Genomic DNA, 22,490 nt, shown 5'->3' with positions numbered 1-22,490 from the left:
CTCACTTTAACTTTTCCGATTCTCTCCCCCATCCCGATGCGGGGGGAGTGAGCGAGAGGCTGCATGGTGCTCAGCTGCCAGCTGGGGTAAAACCATGACAAGGTTGAACTAATTAGTTAGGTATTCCATCACTTTTCTGAAGTGCTGCTTTTTTTGCCCAGCATACACATTCAACATCACTACACTTGTGCAGAATCAAGATTTTGAACTGTTACTCTAAGGGGAAGAATGTCTGCCTGTGTATCACAGTAGCAGTCTACCGTGCCCATTGGATTTTCTTCCTAGCTTATAGCAGAACCCTGAATGAAAAACTTGCTACAAAAATAAACACCTTTATCACAGTTAAAATCTATGCAAAAAGATAGCAAAATGCAGATTTATTACATGGCTCCATTACAAATGTATTTACTTCTTGCTCAGCTGAAAAGAAACTGGAACGTACCATTGCCAATCTAAATGATTAACACTACATTAAAAAAACAGTTCAACTCAGCAATCACAGGCTACCAGTTTCAGTATCTGTAGGGATTTTTTCCTAACAAAAATACTTATTTTAAAAAGCCCTGAAGCACTTGACATGTATTACATCACTGACACGCACTGTACACCCATGCCACGATACTGCAGTGCAGCTTTCTAATACAAAGGTAATCTGTCCTCCAGCGCTCCGTAGCCCAAGCGGCTGTGCACATCCTCTTCTTCTGAGTGGCTATACAGTCCTTTTCCCTTAAAGCACAGGATTATAACATCACACCTATCCACAAGCACTTCATGCTATCGTGGAGCCCAGCAGAGAGCCTGCAGCAGCCATTACCAGTGGTACCTGCTGCTTGTGGTGGTACACAACAGAATTTTGACTCCCTCGGTGTTTACATCACAGAAATATCAAACATGTGATCTCACTTTTGTTTCTGGCAAATTTTAGTCTTTTTGAGTTAAACATGCCCTCATGAACACACATTTAGTAGTGACATATCAAGAGCTGTGGAAAGGGCCAAGTCAAGAATCAGGTGGGAATCTACATGGCATGGTAGGTATGTAAATGTACCTACGCTCACGTGACATGGAATGCAAGCAGGAACCAGTAAATAAATATTCAGATATTTAAACTAAAACCATCCCACCATATAGAAATGGGCTATGCTATCACATTTAACATTCTAACAGCTACAGGTTGAAGTAGAAACTTCAATTTAAGAAAAAAATCTCACCTTTGCAAATTTACAGTTGCTTTAGATTGCTTTTAAAACAAAGTGAAGGACACCAAAAGTCAATTTAATAAGAAGTTGTTGCCATTTATTGTGACCATAGACAAGCTACCAATGGATCAAACTGGACTTGAATGTTCTCTTTCTGTAGGTAGAGATTTGACATTCAGATGCTTTATCAACCATATAAATTTAACTACCTGCAGAAAGCTCTCTTAATTTGTCTCATCCCATTCCCTCATTCAGTTACTATAACCCTCTGACTCTCAAGGCAAGTACCTGCCAATTTGCTTTAATGCCAGTCTTTTAATGTTCTTGGTGCAAATAATGTATGAGAATGCTAGAGGTGTATGGGACCGGATTACTTCAACTGAAAGCAGCAGTGAGATTTTCTTCATACATATGAGCTGATCACCTCAGTTACCCTTTGAAGTTAGTGAAGAAAAATGCCTGCTTCAAGTACACGATGCCTCAGATCCTAAGGATGCTTTCTTTAGGGGATGAATGATGTTTCAGATCTCCTGTTTTTTTCCCGTGACTCCACAGAGAAACTAGGATGAATAGCTCAGATGCAGGTATCTCAAATATGAAGGAAACAAGTTCCCAGTGAATAGGCCCAATATTTTTAACAAACCATTCAAAAGTATTGAAGTTTTTTATTTCTGAGTGCTCATAAACACACACAACCCACATATCTAAAGTTTAAATCCAAAGGATGAAATTAAATAACAGGAAACTTCATGTACATGGCATTGGTCTAAACACGAGAGAAACATACAATCAGAGAACTCCCTTGGATGTTTTTGGTGAAGACAGACAGTCAGCCGTAGCAGTTGTTGTGAATGTTTTTCTGACTCCATTATATGCATTGAATCATTCTGTATTTCTCTCCTCAGAACTGTATTTGAACAAGCAATCTTTGAGAAAAAAAAAAATGTATCCAGGTTTCTTAATCTCACTACAGAATCAAGCAGGCCAGCTGATAAGAAGGAAACTTCAGTCTTCTGTAATTAGCAATGGTGGAAAGGTAACATGGGGAAAAAGATCCAGCACGCTGGAAAGACAGGCAATGTTTGTAACAACAGTTATGTACAAACCCACTTTTTCTTCACCCTTCTCTCTTCCAGGTTGTGTGTTCCGCACTATTCCAGGAGTCAGTTATGAGGTATGAAAAACAAGCAAAAGGTTAACACGATAAACATTTTAATAAAACTCACTGTATTATTTGCACTCTCAAAATATTTCTGAAAATAACGTAAAAAAATATTTAGCATTCTTGAAGTCTTAAAGAATTTTTATTAAAAAAGCAGTCTTTGTTGCTTCTTTTGAACCCAATTCTGCCTTGACATTACTCAGACATAAGCATATCCTTATTACCATCATACAAGTAATCACATTGAATTTCTATAGCAGTGAAAATTATATAAAACAAACAAACCCTCACAAAAACATATACAGGTTGACAGAAAATTAATCCAGAAGAAATCATGTTGTCTGTATTAAAGAGTAAACACCATTTTCAAACACCAACAAAACATCCAATTTATTGGCATGTCTCTTCCATGTGAGACTCTTGAGTAGAAGGACAAACTGACTCCCACAGAGGAATTCCTACAACAACTTTGGTTTATGATGATCTAGAGAGAATTCATACCCCATACATAATATTGATCTAGTGGATTTCTGTAAAGCTAATATGGCAGGCAACAGGGAAAACTATACATGTGAACTTCATGATGAGAATAATAATTTAAACTCAGTATGTCATATTCCAGATATACAGAAAAGACCTGATCATATTAAACACATTTATCTTCTGCTATAAACTAGCTCATCCAGCCACATCCCAACTCCTTAATATCTCATGACTGAAGTAGCTAAGTGTTCTCTATAACCGATGAATAATAGGCTATGTATGGAAAGCCTTAAAAGTCTGCTGTTTGTAGTGAAGGGTGTACTTATTTCAGCATGTTTCAGATACAAAAGTTAGTACTGACTAAACTGTGCTGGTTATCAGAAGATGAATAGCCATCCATACTGGTGCAGCTTTCTGCTGGATCAGTACAGATACTTCTCAAAGAGCATGTGTCGTGGTTTTACCTGCAAATATATTCAGGAACTGGTTTCTGAAAATTTTGTCCAGAAACCAGAAGAAATGTAAACAACTGCATCAACTTAGTACCTTATACGAACTGATTAGTCCTGCTGAGAGGCTGAGGCTATATTAGCAGGAGAGGAGCACTGCACTAGCACAAATACACGCCTCTGGTACCTCAGCTAAAATCAGTATGGCAACATACTATGTAATGTAGGCATATCAATTCATTCAAAACCAAATTTGTGGACAGCACCGCACTGCCACAGCGATGCTGGCCAAATTTATAACTAGTCTGGCAAGAATATCTCACATTAAAGTAACTGCACTACTTGTAGTACCCAAACTAGCTTTGTCAAGAGGATGCTTTGGTAGCTCTGCAGTATTGCAATGTGCTCTGCAGGCACGCTTGGTTCTTGAAACAAGTTTCAAGAACAACTGTCATTTCCAAGAAAATTCATAATGTAAAAGTAGCCTAGGTTCAAAACATAGTATAGATGTAGAATGGTTACATGGTGGTCAGATGGCAAGGTCACACGACATCCTGTCCTACAGCAGGCATTCGCTCTACATTTTAAACGGTTCCACACATAGGCGAGATGTGTATGAAGAACATTCCACAATCTCTATACAATAATCACTGGACAAATTAGGAAAGCTGCAAATACCGCACTGATCATTTTTTTCCCTATGAGGGGAAACAGAGGGAAAGCATAAAAGGACATGAAAAGAGAGGCAAAGTTTCTCAGTTTTCACATCCAATAGCAATCTTTCAATCTTCAAGAAAAAACCCCAACAAATAAATAGACATATGACTACTTCCTGAAGCAGGAATGTAAATATTAGCACAAGACAAACACCTCTGGACAGCCAGAGTTTAAATGTATATTAAAGCACAGCACATTTTGAAAAGTATCATTTTGATGTGAACCATCTCTGAATCATCCCACACCAACATGATCAGTTTATACATTAACAGCTATGCTTATTTAACTGGCACTTCAGCAAATGCATGAGCCATTGGAGACAAAGGTGAATCCGAGTTCCTTCCAGTTAATACATCAACAGCCAAGGTCAGGTGCTCTGCCTAGTTACTTTTTAACAGAAATTCCCTCCTTATTCACCAACAATATAAGATCTGAGAGGTGTAATGTCCTCAACCGGAAAGGACTGAAATGCCTGAGAACACAGGAATTAGCTCCTGTAGACGCTACACTGTCTTTAGACCACTGACCTGCAGCTGGAGCTAAAGCAATTCTGACTTGTTGCCCCAGTTGTCTATGCTAGATCGGGCTGCCTGCAAGAAGAGAAACTCTAGCCGACTCCACTGTCGCCTCACACTGCTTTTGCCTTTGCTGCTTGCTAAAGTCTCCATTTTCATCTAAGAGTATTTTCTCCACTCAAGCATACTTCAACAGTACACCACCTGACAAACAGTTATGGTCAAATCCTTGTCCTCATTTACTCCTATACAAATCCAACACTTCGAACGGTGGAGCCACAAAGAAGAACGAGGGCATAACTCAAATTACAACTAGACTGATGTGCTGGAGTGAATCCATTTTTCCACTGGCTCTGCAGGACTGGCAGTAGAAGGCAGTAATAAAACTGAAGTGGACAGATATTCTTCGCACTTGAAAAGATGAGGATTTAAACAGGAAATTGCACTTTTTTAAGAATCACTTTCAGAAATAAAACTGCCTTCTGATATTCGTCCTGCTACTAAAAAGTCAGATGAAGATATCAAATTACAAGTGAAAGCTGTGAAATTCCATCTGCATTGCTTTCATATACCTATAAAAATGTTCTAAGGGACTTTAAAAGCAGTTCAAGAGTAAAAATAAAATGATCCCTCAAACTGCAGCTGAAATGTTAGGATCTGTAGGAGGGCATAATTGGACATTCAAGTGTGCAGTGCTGGTGGTGGTATTATTTTTGAGAAATAATGACTGAATCCTTTACATGGTCAAAATACCCATGTAAACAGCATGCACGGACAACCTGAAAAGAAACATCAGGCACCGCCTTTCTTTTGCAATTGCTCCAGTTTTCTTCGTAAGAGGTTGTAGTTTTCCTTGGTCCCGGGTGCCATGGGATCAAGCTTCAGAGAGACTTCATAGTGCTTCTTTGCTAAGTCAAGATTTCCCCAGCGATGATAAAGCACAGCTGGAACATCAAGGAGGAATTTCATTAGCAATATTGTTGAATAACACGCGATCTTGCCAATCACTTGGAAAACAACATTAAAGCATTTGTTTCCAGTGAGGGTCTCTCGCTGGCTGGTGGCACAGTAGCTGCTTGTTCTGTTGCCAAATGCAGGAGCAAAGCCTCGGAGCAGAACTGGCATGGGAATGATGAAGGAATGAATTACACTGCAGCCATAAATGGCAGCTCTTATCTGGTGAGCTCATTGCGGGTTACAAGCATAGCATAAATGAACCAATTTGCAGACGCTGAAGTGCAGCTACCTCTGGGCTGGATTGTGCAGCCCTCTTGATCTGTCATATCGTGTGACAGCTTTTCTGGTTTAGTGCCCTGTTCTTCTGGCTGGCAGTTTTTCTAGGAAGTAAAATAGAAATCTGCCCAGCAGGAAGAAGGCTCAAAAGATTGCTTTTTCTTTTTAAACACAATGAATATGAAGCAAACAAACAATACAGCTGATAAGAGTTAGAAAGGCTCTTACCCAAATTACCATGATAACTGGCAGCATTTGGATTGGCTTTAATTGCCTTGAGGAACAAAGCTTCAGATTCCTGAATAATTTAGAACAACAAGTCAACAGGACAGTCTACTCTTGTAGTATATAAAATAATGCAAAATTTACCCACAATTGTAATTAAAAGCCTCCCAAACTATGCCATATCTATAGGATACCACCATATATATATTCTAAGTTTCCGTGATCCTGTAGCTCATGTGGCTACAACCTCCAGAAAACAGTAATAATGCAACGAATAAGTACCATGCTTTCACAGGATGCTGTTATTTTAGCAGAGAGCTATTAAGCACCAGTGAAGTTTACAAAGCAGTTTGCTTAAATAATTTTTTAAAATTTTTTTTCATAGTTACAATATTTGCAAACATTACCTACTGAAATTTTCCCTACTTATTCAATTAAGTTAAGGATAATATAATTCAGTATCTGAGCAAACTGCTTTTAGACACCTTTCCCTTTAAAATAGTTTTTAGCATTTAAAATGGGGACATTCCAGTAAATCCCTTTCAAACAGATGTTTCAGCATGGTTGTCAATGAAAAGTAGCTGAGTGCCTGTTACTTAAAAAAGATTAAGCCAACTTAAATATTCCTCACATTTCTTCACAAGTTATCTTTTCCATATTCCCACTTGTGGTGTGTACTCCTATGACTGTTGATATCTGAGTACTTCTTAGAAAAGCTGAGCTCCCTCACCAAACATTCAGAGAACAATTTACTGCTAAATTTATTCTCTAATTCAAACATTTTTATTTTCCCAAACCAGCTGCTAATATAGATACTTTTGTTCCAGAGAATATTTCCTGCAGAAGTTTAAAAAGATGCATTCCCCCCCCCATCCAAATGGAGCATATTTACTCGTTTGCATGTGAGTGTAGATATTTTAGAGAACAAATTTTACATAGATATCTCTGCTGTGCTGTGTTTTAGGGAAAGTTACCCATTCAGTTTCAATGCAAATGACCTGAAGATAAAATTACCTCAGTGTGGTAGGCTTCCATCTGAATGCACATACTTGCTGTCTGAGGTATGTGAGAACAATAACCTGGGGAAAAGGCCTTTCCTTTGTGCTAAGCTTTTATTACTTATATCCACAAAACACAACACAGGCTCTACTGAAAAAGAAAACCTGTCAGCCAGATTTTGGTTCCAGCATCTTCTCATGTAAAGCATGAAGTAAGTCTCTGTAAGGGTCCCTCAGGGGACAAGAAATTTCTGATGTCAAGAGTGAGTCACTCAACTTTGAGTGACTTAAGAGCTTCCCAGTATGTCCAAATTCAAACTCAAACTACATGCTCCTTTCAAAGCATTCGTTAGCACAGCTGAGGCTGCCACTCTGAAATCAAGAGAGATTGATGCAGAAAGTGCCTTCATCTTTTCGGGTGAAGGAAATTACAAACCCTAGGGTTCTTGACGAATCCTTTTGCAGGACATCCTGTTTCAGGAGAAGGAATACTTGGATAGGAATGAACAAGGAAACCAGATGTCTGGAAATTTAGGGAGTATATGACTCCATAGTGCAAGTTTTAGCATTGCTTTCCCTGGCATAAACAGCAGCTCCAGCATTCTCATACCCAGACTATTAACATTCCTGGATGCATTGGTCTCTTTGAAACCCATACTATTTAGTGTCTTCATTAAAGTTTTGGATGATGGGATTGAATGCACGTTCAAAACTTTACAGATAGCACCTAAGGGGAGGGAGTGGTTAATACACTGGAGGGGAGAGCTGCTATTCAGAGGGACCTGGACAGGACAGAGAAATGGACTAGCAGGAATCACGGAATGGTTGAGATTGGAATGGACCTCTGGAGGTCATCTGGTCCAACTTCCCGGCTCAAGCAGGGCCAGCTGTCCAGGACCATGTCCAGGCAGCATCTCCAAAGATTGAGACTCCACAACCTCTCTGGACAACCTGTGCCAGTGCTCGGTCAGTCGCAGTAAAAAAGCATTTCCTGATGTTTAGAGGGAACATCCCATGTTTTGGTTTGGGCCCATTGCTTCTTGCCCTGTCACTCAGCACCACTGAAAAGAGCGTGGCTCCATCCTCTTTGCACCTTCACGTATTTATATATATATTGACATCCTCCCCCTGAGACTTCTCCAGGCTAAACAGTTCCAGCTCTCTCAACCTTTCCCCGTAGGAAAGATGCTCCAGTCTCTTCATCATCTTCATGGCCCTTTGCTGGACAATCTCTAGTATGTTCATGGCTCTCTGGGAACTGGAAACAGGACTCCAGGTGTCACCTCACCAGTAGAGAGGAAGGATCACCTCCTTCAACCTGCTGGCAACACTCCTAACACAGCCTTCTTTTGCGGCAAGGGCACGTTGCTGGCTTATGTTCAGCCAATCTGGTGTCCACCAGGACCCCCAGGTGCTTTTCTGCCAAGCTGCTTTCCAGCTATGTGGCCTCTTACATGTACTGTGCCTGGGGTTATTCCTCTCCAACTGCAAGGGTTTGCACTTCCCCTTTGTTGAACTTGATGAGGTTCCTACCAGCCCATTTCTCCAGCTTGTTGAGGTCCTTCTGGAGGGCACCATGACCCTCTGGCATATCAGCCACTCCTCCCAGTTTTGTGTCATTTGCAAACCTGCTGAGGGTGCACTCTGCCCCATCGTCCAGATCATTAATGAAGATGTTGAACAGGATCGGACTGCAGGAATCTTGTGACATTCAACAAGAGTAAATGCAAAGTCCTGTATCTGGGATGCGATAACCCCAAACGTACAGGCTGGAGGGCAACCGTCTAGGAAACAGCTCTACAGAAATGGATCTCGTGGGCCTGGTAGACAACAAATTGGATAAAAGCCATCAGCGTACCCTCACAGCAAAGACGACCAACCACATCCTGGGCTGTATTAAGTAGAAGTACAGCCAGCAGGTCCAGTGAAGTAATCCTTCTCCTCTATTTAGCACTTGTGAGACCACATCTGCAGTATGTGTTCAGGTTGGGGCTCTCCATTACAAGGCAGACACGGACATACTTTAATAAGTCCAGCAGAGAGCCACCAAGATGGTTGGGGGCTGGAGCACAAGACATACAAGGAGCAGCTGAAAGAACTGGATCTCTTCAGCCTTCAGAAGAGAAGATGAAGGGGAGACCTTATTGCTATCTACAAGTACCTGATCAGATGATACAGAGATGGAGACAGACTCCTCACAAGTCTGTGAGATGGGATGAGACACAATGGATGCAAGCTGGCATATGGAAAATTCCAATCAGATAAAGAAAACAATTTTTTTAGAGACGTTCAAAATTCAACTGGAGATGGCCCTGGTTTGGGTCAGGGGTTGGACTAGATGACCTCTGGATGTCTCTTCTGATAAAATTATTCCATGATTCTAACTCAGTCACCTGAGAAACATACTGAGACTCAAACATTTGGCACATCTAGTGGTGTTGCAAGGGATATAGTTGGCTTTCTGGGCTGCAAGTGCATGTTGTGGGCTCAGGTTGAGCTTCTCATCCACCAACACCCCCAAGTCCTTCTCCTCACGGCTGCTCTCAATCCATTCCTCACCCAGCCTGTAGTTGTGCTTGGGATTGCCCCCACCCACGTGCAGCATCTTGCACTTGGCCTTGTTGAACTTCATGCGGTTCGCACCGGCCCACCTCTCAAGCCTGTCAAGGTCCCTCTGGATGGCATCCCTTCCCTCCAGCGTGTCAACCACACCACACAGCTTGGTGTCGTTGGCAAACTTGCTGAAGGTGCACTTGATCCCACTGTCCATGTCCCCAACAAAGATGTTAAACAGCGGCAGTCCCCACACAGACCCCCGAGGAATGCCCCTTATCACCACCTCCTTTTTTATTTTTTAAATCCACTAAGACAGACTTGTTTCTCCTACACCTGGAAAAGTTTTCTAGCTTGTGTTCAACTTACTTTTTCTACTTATTTCATTATACATGCTCGTTATTCTATCATGCTGCATACTATTCTTGATGAATAACTACACAATCCTCTATTCTTTCACAGTCATGACTCACCAAAATAATCCTAGCAATTACCTCCTCTCATCCCTCATACATTCCGGATGTTAATTTGAATCTCTCTGGAACTTTGGTAAAGTAATCTAAAATATGTATTTTATAACTTTCTCAGGCAGAGAGAGAAAAGAAAGAGAGTGTACAGAAAAACACCCCAGCCAGTGTAGAGAAACAGTAAGGGGGGGGCTGTCTAATGGCATCACTAACACAAACAAAAGTAAGTGCTGGGTTGTCACAGGCCCTGGCTTCACATGTGGACAGGTCATGACTCCACAGCTGAACAGGACTGTACAAATTTAAGTGGACACAGAAATTGGTGGAAAAATGTATCTATTCTCAGAAGTTTAACATAATAAAATCATCTTATTTTGCATATAGTGAGGATGTTCCTTCAGTGCTGCTAACATTAGCACTATCAAAAAGCCATAAAAATTCCCCAAAGCCATAGTTCAGTAAATGATGTTTTTCTGAGGAATACCACAAACTTCCTTGATTATTAATTTCTCCCTATCACATACATAAATCAGTGACTATGGAGTCACTTAAAACAAATAAATATATTAACTGTGTATGATTAATTCTCTGTCAGCTCATACAATTCCTTTTGGAAAGTAACTCATTCTCATCAGTTCCATTACATTTACTGCTTGTAAAGGTAAGTAGCTAGTACTGAGGTACCACTCGCAGGCTGGTCCACTGCAACCAAGAGAAAGTTCAATGCATTGCTTAACGTATGGACTTTTTCCTCATAATATTCTGGGATTACCCAGGTATCCCACCTTCAATCTGGGATTAGCAAATCTGTAATATCTCTATTTTAGATAGCGTCTGGGGCAAAGAGGCTAGAATTCATATTGGATAATGGTAAACCTTGCTTCCTTTACACACAAAAAGCAGAAGGACTAGCATATCACATCTAATTTTAGTTCCTGAACCAAGACCTCTAAATCAGAGCAGGCTCTCTCCATCAGCAGTGAAGCAATACAAGACCCTAACTGCCCTCTAGCGTGCTCAAGAGTCTATTTCTCCCCACTGACCACTAACATAGTTTAGGGCAGCAACATTCCTAACACAGGCATCTAAAATAAGGTGGGATGAACTTAGGCCAGAATCACACAGCAATACTGTGACAGAAATGGGCATTTAAACCCGATTATCTAAGTCATAGTCCTCAAACACTTTCTACAGAAACTTAAACAGAGTTTAAACAGGAAAAAAAAAAAAACAAACAAAAAGAAATACAACTAACGCTCAGAAAGCTCTAGTTACCTACCTTATATTTTTGTGATTTCCCCAGTACATTTGCCAATGAAAACATAAGAGAATGATCATTAGGTATTAATTCAAGGGCCTCTCTTCCAACTGCTTCTGCTTGAGCTAGATTGCCTGGGAGCCCATGTAGTAGAAAAAGAGAAGGCATCTTTTAACACAGCCTTATTAGTTACTTTTCATGCTGCAAGCACACATTTTTTATAAATAGCTGACTACATGCATTTTTGAAGAAAACCTGAAGAAAAAGACAGTAGAAAACCTCTATTTTGTTTTGAACAGATAACACTTTCAGAAGAACAACAAAGCATAGATTCAAAAGTTCTGAAGTTGGGTCTATAATACAAACATGCTTTCACAATGATGGCAATTCAAATAAGGATCAGAAATTCAATTTATGGGCTGGATTTCAAGTGATGCTTTAAAACCATTGAGTCAGAAGGTATTCTTATATTTATAGAGAGTGTCTGGGTAGCCAAAGAAGAGACAGAACTCCTTTTAGATGAATACGGATAAAGCTTTAAGTTTTGCAAGACACTGAATTATTCATTAAAACATTCAAATGGGCTTATACCTGTGTTATCAAGCAATATAATCATATTGTTCCAAGCCAAACTATGCTCTGGTTTCAGAACTGTAGCATTCCTCCATGCATTTAATGCATCTATATGGCGATTCAAATCTGCATACTAAAAAGAAAGAAAAACTCAGTAATTTCACCGTGATTTGCTTTACTTTCCTATCATGCACTAAAGACGCTGAAGAGTTGTTAATGTTTCATTCCATTCTAGTAGAACTTGTTTTTATAGACAAAAATAAGAAATGTGTTTTTATAGACAACAATAAGAAATGTAAAAATGAATACTAGGGTAGTATGGAAGGTATAGAGTGCTATATACTAATTTTACCCCGCTTTTCTCTGGGACCCAGGCTTGTTTTCAAATATGCATGTACTAATAGGATAGGGAAGAAAACCAGCATACAATTAAAACATCTACACAAGAGAATAAGTAAATATTTAATATAAATATTTCCAAGAATCTAAATGGAATTTTTTGGCAAAGTTCTACTACCTAACAATATACTAATGTCTGCAAAACAGTCTAATATTGGAAAATGCTTAATAAGGTCTTTTGAACAAAAGACCACAATCTATATTTTTGTTTATACCTCTTTATATGAAAAAGTAGGATAAGCAAAGGTTGGATGGAAGGAAATATACTGGGAAAGCAATAGGAAAAGCTACCGAAATTATGAAATCACCCTGAACTACATATTGAACAAACTGGAATAACAATTAGCATTTAACAATGCAGTGGAATGATATATTTATACACACAGACAGATGCCTGTCATAGCTATCATTTATTCAAGAGGACTTACCAACCGCCCTAAATTGTAGTAACAATCTGGGTATTTTTTCCTGTGTTTAATTGCTGTCCAGTAGCTTTGCTCTGCCTCTTTAAACCGTCTTAAACTGTTTTGTACTATTCCTAGATTCATCCATGCAGCAGCAAAATCAGGTCTGGGCAAATTGGGAAAAAAAAAACCAAACAACCAAGAGAGAGGACAATTGAGCATTTGGAACACAAGATTCTATTGCATCATTTCTGCTCAGTTGGTGCAAAACACTGCTTAGCATTGTTCTAAACATACTGTATTTGTACAGCTAAGGACAGCAACTCCTCTGCTTCTTGGAGCTCATTTCTTTCTTTCAGAATATTTCCAAGGTTGTTCATGGCATGTACGTATTTAGGATTCAACCTAAAATTTAAAATTTAAGAGATGATTATTATGTATGGGACATGCATCACTATATGCAAATTGCTAGCTCTGCAATGCTGCAGATCATGAAAACGAATACCTAAGCATTTTCTTCGTGTTAAACATTAAAGCAATTTTAGGATAGTTCATTTAAGCAGTAAAATTCCTAATACCTTACAGCTTCTCTGTAGTATTTGATTGCAGCACTTTGATTTCCTTTATCAGCCAGGTTTTTGCCGACATTGTAGTGCACCTGAAAACACAGATGAACATTCTACCAGATGCTATATAGTCAGATATTTTGTGGAGTCAAGTTGTTAAAAATTCTTACTCCAAATAGGTACAGTCAGCGCTTGCATCATTCACTGCTGGCTTTTGTTGTAGGTGGATACTTAAGATTGGACAATACATACAATGAAGATAGCAAGACAAAATCTGAGGAACAAATTAGTAAATTAGCTTACCTATTCCAGCTATTTAAGAAAGATTATTCACTTCCTGATAGTATAAATGAGGTCACTACACCTTCCACAAGACTTTTTGTATGGAGACCTCCTGCTCTTCATTTCAATTATTTGTCAGATGAGCAAGAGAAAGTCTGACTCAATGAAATCCACCATAGCAGAAGAAACACTACAGCAACATAAGTGTGGATTATACTTCACTTTCACTATAGCACAAACTAGAAGAAACTCAATATTAACAGAAAAACTAAGCTCCATACTTCAAAAACAAACACACAAAAATTAACATACACACACTATTATCATCTTAGGGTAAAAATGCATCAAACAGCATTTCTGAAATAAAATTAATGTGTATGGCAACACGTTGGAGACCTTGCCTGTTAAAAAGTGGAGAATGAAGGAAGGATCTAGAGCTTTGAGATATAGCTACAGGGAAGAAGATGCATCATCTGAACTTATGACAAGGACTAAATAGGAATAAATATATTTCAGGACAAATCTGAGCTGGAAGACATCTCAAATCCTACTTTAAGACAAATCCCAGGAGACTACATTACCTGATAAAAGGAAGACTCAAGTTTAGAAATAACAGAAAAGTACTGTGAATACTGACTCCTGAAAACAGACTTCTCAGCAACTAGATCAGTACTCATTATTTAAATTACCTTACTCTTTGAAATCAAATTGTATACACTTCATCTAAACCAAACACACATTGTAATTTCTTCCATACTTTGAAAATCTAATTTAATTTTTTTTAAAACCACTGTGCAGGAATTACTTAAGATTGAAGTACAAAAAGATAGGTTTGTAATGCTTTTAGATAACTCCAACTCACCTTCTACATTCAAAAAAGGATTTTATCTCATGTGTCCATCAAAAGATAAATCCTCATTGTATTTGGCACAACACCTGGGACCTACTGATCCAGCAGACACAATTATGTTTGAACCTAATTGTTATGGTATTTAATTGTTGAATTCCATCTCTATGTGACTTGTAAGTATGCCGTAACATACCATCAACAAATAAAGAACATTTTCCATGCTTTCTAGAATGAGTAAAAAAGTAGTTTCACTGGTTTTACACAGAGCAAAGATGCTATAAAGCTTACTAAGCATACACAGAAAGAGCTTCTCAGGCTGTAAGATATAAAATAGCACACAAATTCAGCATCCCATAAAAGCAGTTCTACCACAGCTTCCAAGACAAAAGAAAAAAAAAATCCAGGTATTTCTTTTGTACATTCATAACAATATGACAAGGTCCATGCCAAAGCAGCAAAGTAATGGTACATTTATATCAAGACATAGCCATTCATAAAGATCAGTTGATGGTGTCAAAAAACCCCCACCAGAAGAGCATTGTTTTCCCAGGAGTCATTAAAGTAAAATGATACACCCTGAAAGATGTTTCTTAGGACTGAACAGTATTTGTATATCTCTTCCAGAAATTTTTCAGCGCACTATGACAACATTCTTACCAAACTGGATTGCTCTGATTATATATGCTGAAGTTTATGGACTCAAAATTTATTCAGAGCAAATTAGGTTATTAAACTTTGCTGTGTTTCCAGTTAAAAGATAAATCATGGCAAAACAGAAAAAATAAGCAAAGATTTCACTCAATAATGTATATTAGCTCTTAAAATACTTGATCTCACATTTCGATATCAGCAAACAAGATTACATTAACCTGATTCAATTTCTTTCTTCAAGAAGTTTTACAGAAGTCCGGGTTTTTTTTTTTAATGTTTTGCAAGTCATAAGCGTTACTGAAAGAAAAAAATTGACTAAAGACTAAGGACAGAGCATATGAGAAAAAAAACTTTGTATATATCAACCATTCAGTCTTTCACCTGTCAGCTGTCTCATGTTAGGAAACAGTCAGAATTTCACTGTCCATTTCTCTGTTTTTAAAAACATGGAACTTCTTAATATCCATTTCTATCTCAAAAGCAGCAGCAGAAAAAATATTTTGCTCATGTAGACAGAATTGTGCAGACTGCAGAAACCTGAGAGATCAATTCTCTCAAGTCAAAACATCAAATATTGTGTACATGTACGTTTTGTCAACTGAACTAGAAAGATGTACTATAGTTTATTAAAATTGATGGCAAAACTATTTAAATAAATGTCCTGGTTTCGGCTGAGATAGAGTTAAATTTCTTTCTAGTAGCTGGTGTAGTGCTGTGTTTTGGATTTAGTACGAGAATAATGTTGATAACACACTGATGGTTTAGTTGTTTCTAGGTAGGTGCAGTGCCTACACTAAATCAAGGACTCTTCAGCTTCCCACGCCCTGCCAGGTGCACAAGAAGCTGGGAGAGCACAGCCAGGACAGGTGACCCAGGCTGGCCAAAGGGATATTCCCAACCATGTAATGTCATGCTCTGGATAGAACTGGGGGAGCTAGCCGGGAGGTGGGATTGCAGCTCGGAAACAGACTGCGCATCGGGTTGCTGGTTCTTCTTTCCTTCTGCACATGGTGAGCAATTGCATTTGGGCATCAACATCATCATCATCTTATTATTATTATCAAAATAATCTTCATATTATTATCATCATCATCTTTTGTTATCCTATTAAACTGTCTTTATCTCAACCCACAGATTTTTCTTCCATTCTCCTCCCCATCTCCTTGGGAGGGGAAAGGTGAGTGAGCAGCTGCGTGGTGCTTACCTGCTGGCTGGGGTTAAATCACAAAAATAAACTATTTGCATTTGTGATAGTGTATTTTGATAGTGTATAGCTTCTGTGTGAAAGGAAACGATATTTCTATACAGTACTCCTGAAAATGAAGAGTTCCTCATTATATGTTGGTTTCCTAATTTCTCTTCAAGTGACATTGTAGCCTTAGTTCCTCTTAATATGCTGGTGACAGAGAACAAAGGAAGGGAAGAAAAACTAAAACAGACATACCAAAAGAACCTCTCAGGCTACCACAAATATTCAATGACAAAACCAGCTTTACAATGGATTATAATATGCAGTAACATCCTGCTCTTAAGAACTGAGTCAGCAAAAGGTTTCCAGGCACACACAGTCATTTGAGAGGTGCAGGTGACTTTTGCCACACAGCCATGCCTCTCACTTCACTGGCCATCACAGAGAGATGCCAAGATCAGCCCTTATAGAATCATAGAATGGTTTGGGTTGGAAGGGATCTCAAAGATCATCTAGTTCCAACCCCCTTGCCATGGGCAGGGACACCCTCCACTAGACCAGGTTGTCCAAAGTCTCATCCAACCTGGCCTTGAACACTTCCATGGATGTGGCTGCCACAGCCTCTCTGAGCAACCTGTTCCAGTGCCTCACCACCCTCACAGTAAAGGTCCAGCCCCCCAAACCAGGCCTACAGTAACTATCCACCCTCTGCTAAGCACAAGGCTGTTAACTCTCCTTGACTTTTTCTATGACCCCTATCTTGGTCACAACATGGAGACACAAGTACTTTCTGCATACCAATGGGTGGGAAGAATCTGGCCTTTAAAAATGAGGGGCCGGTGTGATATTTTAAATTTCATCTCTAGAGATGTCATTCTTCTGCCTTTGACAGATACTGTGCATGCCGACCTGGGAGAGAGGATTTTCCTCTCCTGATTAAACATTTAAGAGCAGACATAGTATTTCGTTATTAAATGATTAAGGATAGGTATTAACTGGAAATGATGTATTACATTATGCCCACATGCTCCTTTATCAATCTTAAACAGGTAATTACTTTACAGTAATAGTTCTAGAAGGTGCATTTCTCAGGGATGCATAACAACACTGTGTTCTCTGAAATCAGGGCAATTAGGTAAAAATACCCTAGGATAGAACCTAGTTGATCTCAACAGGCATGCGTTGTTTAAAGTTAACATAACCATGGCACCATAGCCTAGCCAAAGAATTAACTCTGTGTGTTTGCCTGTTCGCAATACCTCAATCAACCTAGGAAGCCAGTATAAAAAAGCTAAAGCACTGTATATTATTCTATGTTAGGCACACACAGTGCTTGAACTCTTACTTAAGTGTTTAAATGAACACACACATTTAAATGAGGAAGACAGAAAAAAATTATATTTCCCTGTACAAGAACAAAATTACTGTCAAACCATTTTTTTTTTTTTATTTCTCAAAGCAGTGTAGGAAGAAATTGAAATCTAATATCATCTTCTAGGAGGTACACCCCCTCAGTTGGAGCACTACTATTATAAACTCTTTTATTCTCTCTTCCTAGCTGCTTATAATCACCTTTTCAGCAAATATGAACATTTGCTGAGAAGGATGGAAGCAAAGCGCAGATGTCAAAATTTCTACAGAAACATGCAGATGCTTCTGTTCCATGCCAGCTTCTTTCATCACACACTCTTCTCTTTCCTCTACTACTGAAATTCTGTTTTCTAAATAACAGTAAAACAAATGCTTTTTGATCTTCACATTTGGTTTGTGCAGGAAATGTCTAAAGGTTCTTCTGCACGACTGTGCTTGTATACAAAAAAATTGACATCTAAAATGGTATCTGTGTGGCAAAACACTCCAGATAGCTCCTATAAATATAGCCTATAGCACTTGAGGTAAATTCTGCAGAAGATAATCCCCTTTTAATATATAGCATAGAAACGAGTTCTCAATATCTAAAGGAAATGCTCTCTAGATCAGCTTCTTAAATCCTTAAACAGCAGTAAATCTTGTTCTGTCACAAAGAGGTTCTACAAGACCTTTTAAGAAAGTATAGAAAGTAATCTCACAAACTCTGTTATACATTTTCATTACTAGCATAGCTTGTCTTTGACAAACTTCTATCTATAATAATTACAGTTTACATAAAGCATCAAGTACAAAGTTACTACCCTTAGTATGCCAAGGCAGACTAGTTAGTAACACATTCTGTTGGGAGTATCATAACTTCCTTGGTTATTATTGCAGAAAAGCTGCTACTGAAATGGCTTTTTTTAAATTATGTTTGTTAATTTCTATCCTGTATGAAAAGCCAGTAGCAAGGGGAATGTACAGATTACGCACAGAATATTAACAATTTAAAATCATTTAAATTCAGTTATTTCAAATCTAGGAAAAGAAAAATGGTGGCTATTTCCCATGTATTTAACAATGCAGTTGCAAATTTTATTTAGACAATCAATTAGAGGAAGTCATTCAGAAATAAAAACCACTTCTGGATTCTTAAAACCTGCTATGGCTTTCCTAAAAGCTGAGAAAAAGTAACTTGGCACTTCCAACAGTAACTTAACACATGGCAAAAAAAAGGCAGTAAGATGAGCATTTTTGGGAATAATCTTTAAAATGAAAAGAAAATGTGTAATGACCTCAGAAGGTGAGGAGCAATACAGCAATGTCTAGAAAAAGTGAATACCAGCAGGGCAAGGGCAAAATATCACATAACCTTATGTATCCACATCTTCTCTAGCTGTCAGGGCTTCTTTGATCATCAGTGGAGAGAAATGCACAGATCTAGGGTGTAGTCCTTCTGGCCTATGTCAGTCATTTAGTCCAAGGTGATAATGAACCGCATGCTAAAAGTGGCGGCTTCTCCTCCCCAGTTATAAAGGGAGCCTGGCTGACTCACTCAGATGTACACATCTAAAGCTAAGGAGATAAATCCAAGCCAGTAGTCTGATATGGTGAAACAGTAGTTATGCTTTTATCATAGCCTGCAATTAGATATTCAAGTACTTCAACAAAGCACTCCAAGATTAACTTGCAACATAATGACATCAAATGAAAAGATGCCAGATTGGAACTAGTGAGCCTTTTAAACCAGTAGCACTGAAATATTTCAAATTTATACACTACCTGTAACATATAATCAACATATCAGGAGAAAACAGTATCCATAACTCTTCACAAAATTTGCTTTAGTAGAAACAACACAGGCCTGGTTCTAACTCACACTAGTGTATATCACCACTGAGCTCCAGGAATTAAGTCAATCTATACAGTATGAAAAAAAGTGGTATACAGGCTCCTTCTGTTCAGCTAAGAAAAATACTGCCAAATGTATACTGTTGCAGTCTAACAACCTTTGAAACCAACATAAGTGCAGGACCATGCAAGTTCAAATGTGTGACATAGTCCTGGACATGTTTAATCAAGATCTGTAACATGCTTCTTTCTCTCTCTTTAAAAAAACCCAACAAACTATATATAACATATATATGTATATATAAAAAAATTCTAAATATTTTAAATAAAAACATTTAAAATAAAATTTAAAATATTTTAAACATTTAAAAATCTGTATTGTGAACTTTAAAAATGTCAAAATCTTTGTAACTTCATTATGGTACCTGATTATTTCCAATAAATTTTATAATCACTGGGCCACATTTATCAAAGTTGATCCTAAATTTCATCCTATTGAGTCAGATGCATCCATCACTCAAAGGGGTAGATTCTCTACTATGCTAGACAGTCTGATTTAATGCAGTTTCCACACCTCTATCTAAAGAGATGTTTAAAGAAGATGAGTCTTGAAATTAGAGAAGGCACTGCTGTAACTACTTGTTACTTAGAATTAGGGTAAGTTTACTCTACACTGCTCACGTACAGACAATTTGAAATTGAAAAGAACTGTACCACAAAAACATGAACTAGGAGCTGCAGGTTTTGTTGCTAGTTGGGAGACACCTGGAGACTCCAGGACCCTGCTACATAAGGGAAGTAAAGCATAGCAACTTTATACACATTAAAGATGTTCCAAGAACAAGAAGAAAAAGCTATTGTCTGCATTCCACCTTTTGGTCTGCATCAGCCTCCCACTGAAATAAATGGGCCACTGAAAGTCCTGTGGAGTCATTTTTAAAGGAATTCTTGAATTTCAAGACAACAACAGAAGATCAGAACAGAACCTAGTTCAAATTTTTACACTTATCTTTGTTAAAATAGAATAAATATAGCTGAGTCCATAAAGAAAAAAAAAATTGGTTCTCACACACAGATTCTATAATGCTCTTGCCTAGAAAAGTTCCCTACTACTGTGATATCAAAGTTACTCCTTCAGCAAAATTGGAATGTGAGACTGCAAAACCCTCCCTGTTCACATCACCATGCTTCCCATTTGCGCAAGCTGTTGCTAGCAGCAATACAGCTCAGGCATGTCTACAACGGCCCAATGTTGACAAACACAGGCTCATTTTCCCTGTACGCTCATTGGCTTTGAACCAGCTGCATTAGTTCAGTAGCTTGCGCGCAGCTTTTCGGCTCAAGCACAGCACTGTACGAACGCAGCTACACAGCTTCCCAGCCAGACATGGCGTGAGTCCAAGGAGCTTGGAGCACAGGCAGAGTGTGGATCTGTCTAAAGGACTCTTACCATGGCAGATGGATGGAGTTACACACAAAGAAACAGATTGCATTTGCTCCATTTATAGTATGTGCTTGTCATCCAGAAGACAAAATATACTGAGGTCATCATTAAAAAGAAGATGGTTGCCTCCCACTGCCATGCAATAAGATACAACGGCTCTTTTTCTATGTATTGAAATCTGAGATTATTGAAAGACACCACCATGTTGCAAATATTGGCCATGTATGCTTTTTACAGCTCACTGCTGCGTATTTGTATTCTAGTAGATGCTAAGTTCCTCATTCTCTTTGCAAAGTTGAGCATTCACAGGTTCCTTTTTAAACTCTGTGTCTTGATCCGTATTGTCTAGATACCACTCTAGATTAAAGAAATCTAAGCTTTTCAAACATCAATGTATTTTTATTGACAAGCTGTGCATTCCTATTCCCAGGCTCTTCAAAGACAGTCTCTGCTAAAATTCAGACATCAGGGCTCTGTGGTATGCTCCAACAGATCACATTCTCAGCTACCAAAGGACTGCTGTGGCAGTCACCTCTATTGGCAGGCTAGATTCAGTCTACCATGCCAAACACCAGTGTTTCGCTCAGTGAAACATCCTACCCAGTCCCACCCTCTTATTTGTTCCCTCACTAAGTCTTGCAGGGAATATTGCAGTTTTCCTCAGTGCCCATGTCTGAAGACTTTTAGCCCATTCAGCCACTGTAAAAGAGCAGAAGTAGGAGCAAAGGTTTTACCCCCACATCCTGCAGTTACACTGATGACATGCTGCTTTGTCCCTTAGCTGTGTTGGCTTTATATACCACTGCAAGGTACACAAAAAGGATTCTAAAAACATAGCATAGGCATTATTCAGGTGCATACATTGCTCCAACTTACTTTCTTTTTGATATTTTGTTTTAACTTGCAATTATACACACAATAGTTTTAGTAGATTTTATTAGTAGTACATCCAATTTGACTGGATGCCTTTCCTGAAGTGTATTCCCCCTACTCCCTCCCCTCCCCACTCCCATCCTCAAATTCTGAATTACAATATTGTAATTTGTACTGTCTGGTATTTTGACTATGCTACCACTGTAATTTAGGCATCTGACGTGTCAATGTCATATTCTTGCACCAAACAAGACTGCAGATAACACTGTACCACAATATATTAACTATGCATAACACCTCAACTACCCTGAATTTCAAAACACTTTTAAAAAAAAAGAAAAAAAAAGATTAAGAGTCCACATGAATGACTTACTTTTGCATTCAGAGGGCACACAGACAGTGCACTCCTAAAAAGCTGTTCTTCTGACCTCCACTGACTGCTGCGGAGTGCACAGCGCATAACATTTATCACCAAGATCCCAAGTACTGCCGCAGCAAGAATTTTCTTAAGGAAAGAGAGACAAGTTAAGAAACAAACCATTCAATTGAAGCACTTCATCATCAACTTTACTGACTGTTTTGATAGTACCTTTTTCTTGGCTTGCTTACTCAAGAGACTAAATCCGTATGTAAACAGAATACAATATCCAATACTGGGGAGGTAGATGACTCTCTCTGCAATAACAAATCCTACTCGGAAGAACAGGTTACTTGCAGGAAGAAAAGGGATAATAAGAAATCCGAGTCCCAGTGTAAGAATTCTGCAAGCAAGAAACAGATTCTCAAATTAACCACAAGT

General features: G+C 38.7%; 1 protein-coding gene across 2 annotated transcripts in view; it reads right to left on the bottom strand.

Annotated features, from left to right (window-relative positions):
- Window positions 1-362: 362 nt before the first annotated feature.
- Window positions 363-22,490, bottom strand: part of TMTC4 (transmembrane O-mannosyltransferase targeting cadherins 4) — a 60,019-nt gene continuing 37,891 nt past the window's right edge. For both annotated transcript variants that reach the window (XM_054841161.1, XM_054841170.1), the window contains exons 10-18: window positions 22,281-22,452; window positions 22,065-22,196; window positions 13,214-13,293; window positions 12,933-13,040; window positions 12,660-12,801; window positions 11,851-11,965; window positions 11,281-11,393; window positions 5,987-6,056; window positions 363-5,469 (exon numbers count right to left, since the gene is read on the bottom strand). In XM_054841161.1, coding sequence (XP_054697136.1) covers window positions 5,318-5,469; window positions 5,987-6,056; window positions 11,281-11,393; window positions 11,851-11,965; window positions 12,660-12,801; window positions 12,933-13,040; window positions 13,214-13,293; window positions 22,065-22,196; window positions 22,281-22,452 — 1,084 coding nt within the window. In that variant the 3' untranslated portion in view covers window positions 363-5,317. The remainder of the gene's footprint in view (window positions 5,470-5,986; window positions 6,057-11,280; window positions 11,394-11,850; window positions 11,966-12,659; window positions 12,802-12,932; window positions 13,041-13,213; window positions 13,294-22,064; window positions 22,197-22,280; window positions 22,453-22,490) is intronic.

This window comes from Grus americana, chromosome 1 (assembly GCF_028858705.1).
Source record: "Grus americana isolate bGruAme1 chromosome 1, bGruAme1.mat, whole genome shotgun sequence".
Lineage (NCBI taxonomy): Eukaryota > Metazoa > Chordata > Aves > Gruiformes > Gruidae > Grus > Grus americana.
This window is presented reverse-complemented; position numbering and strand designations above follow the sequence as displayed.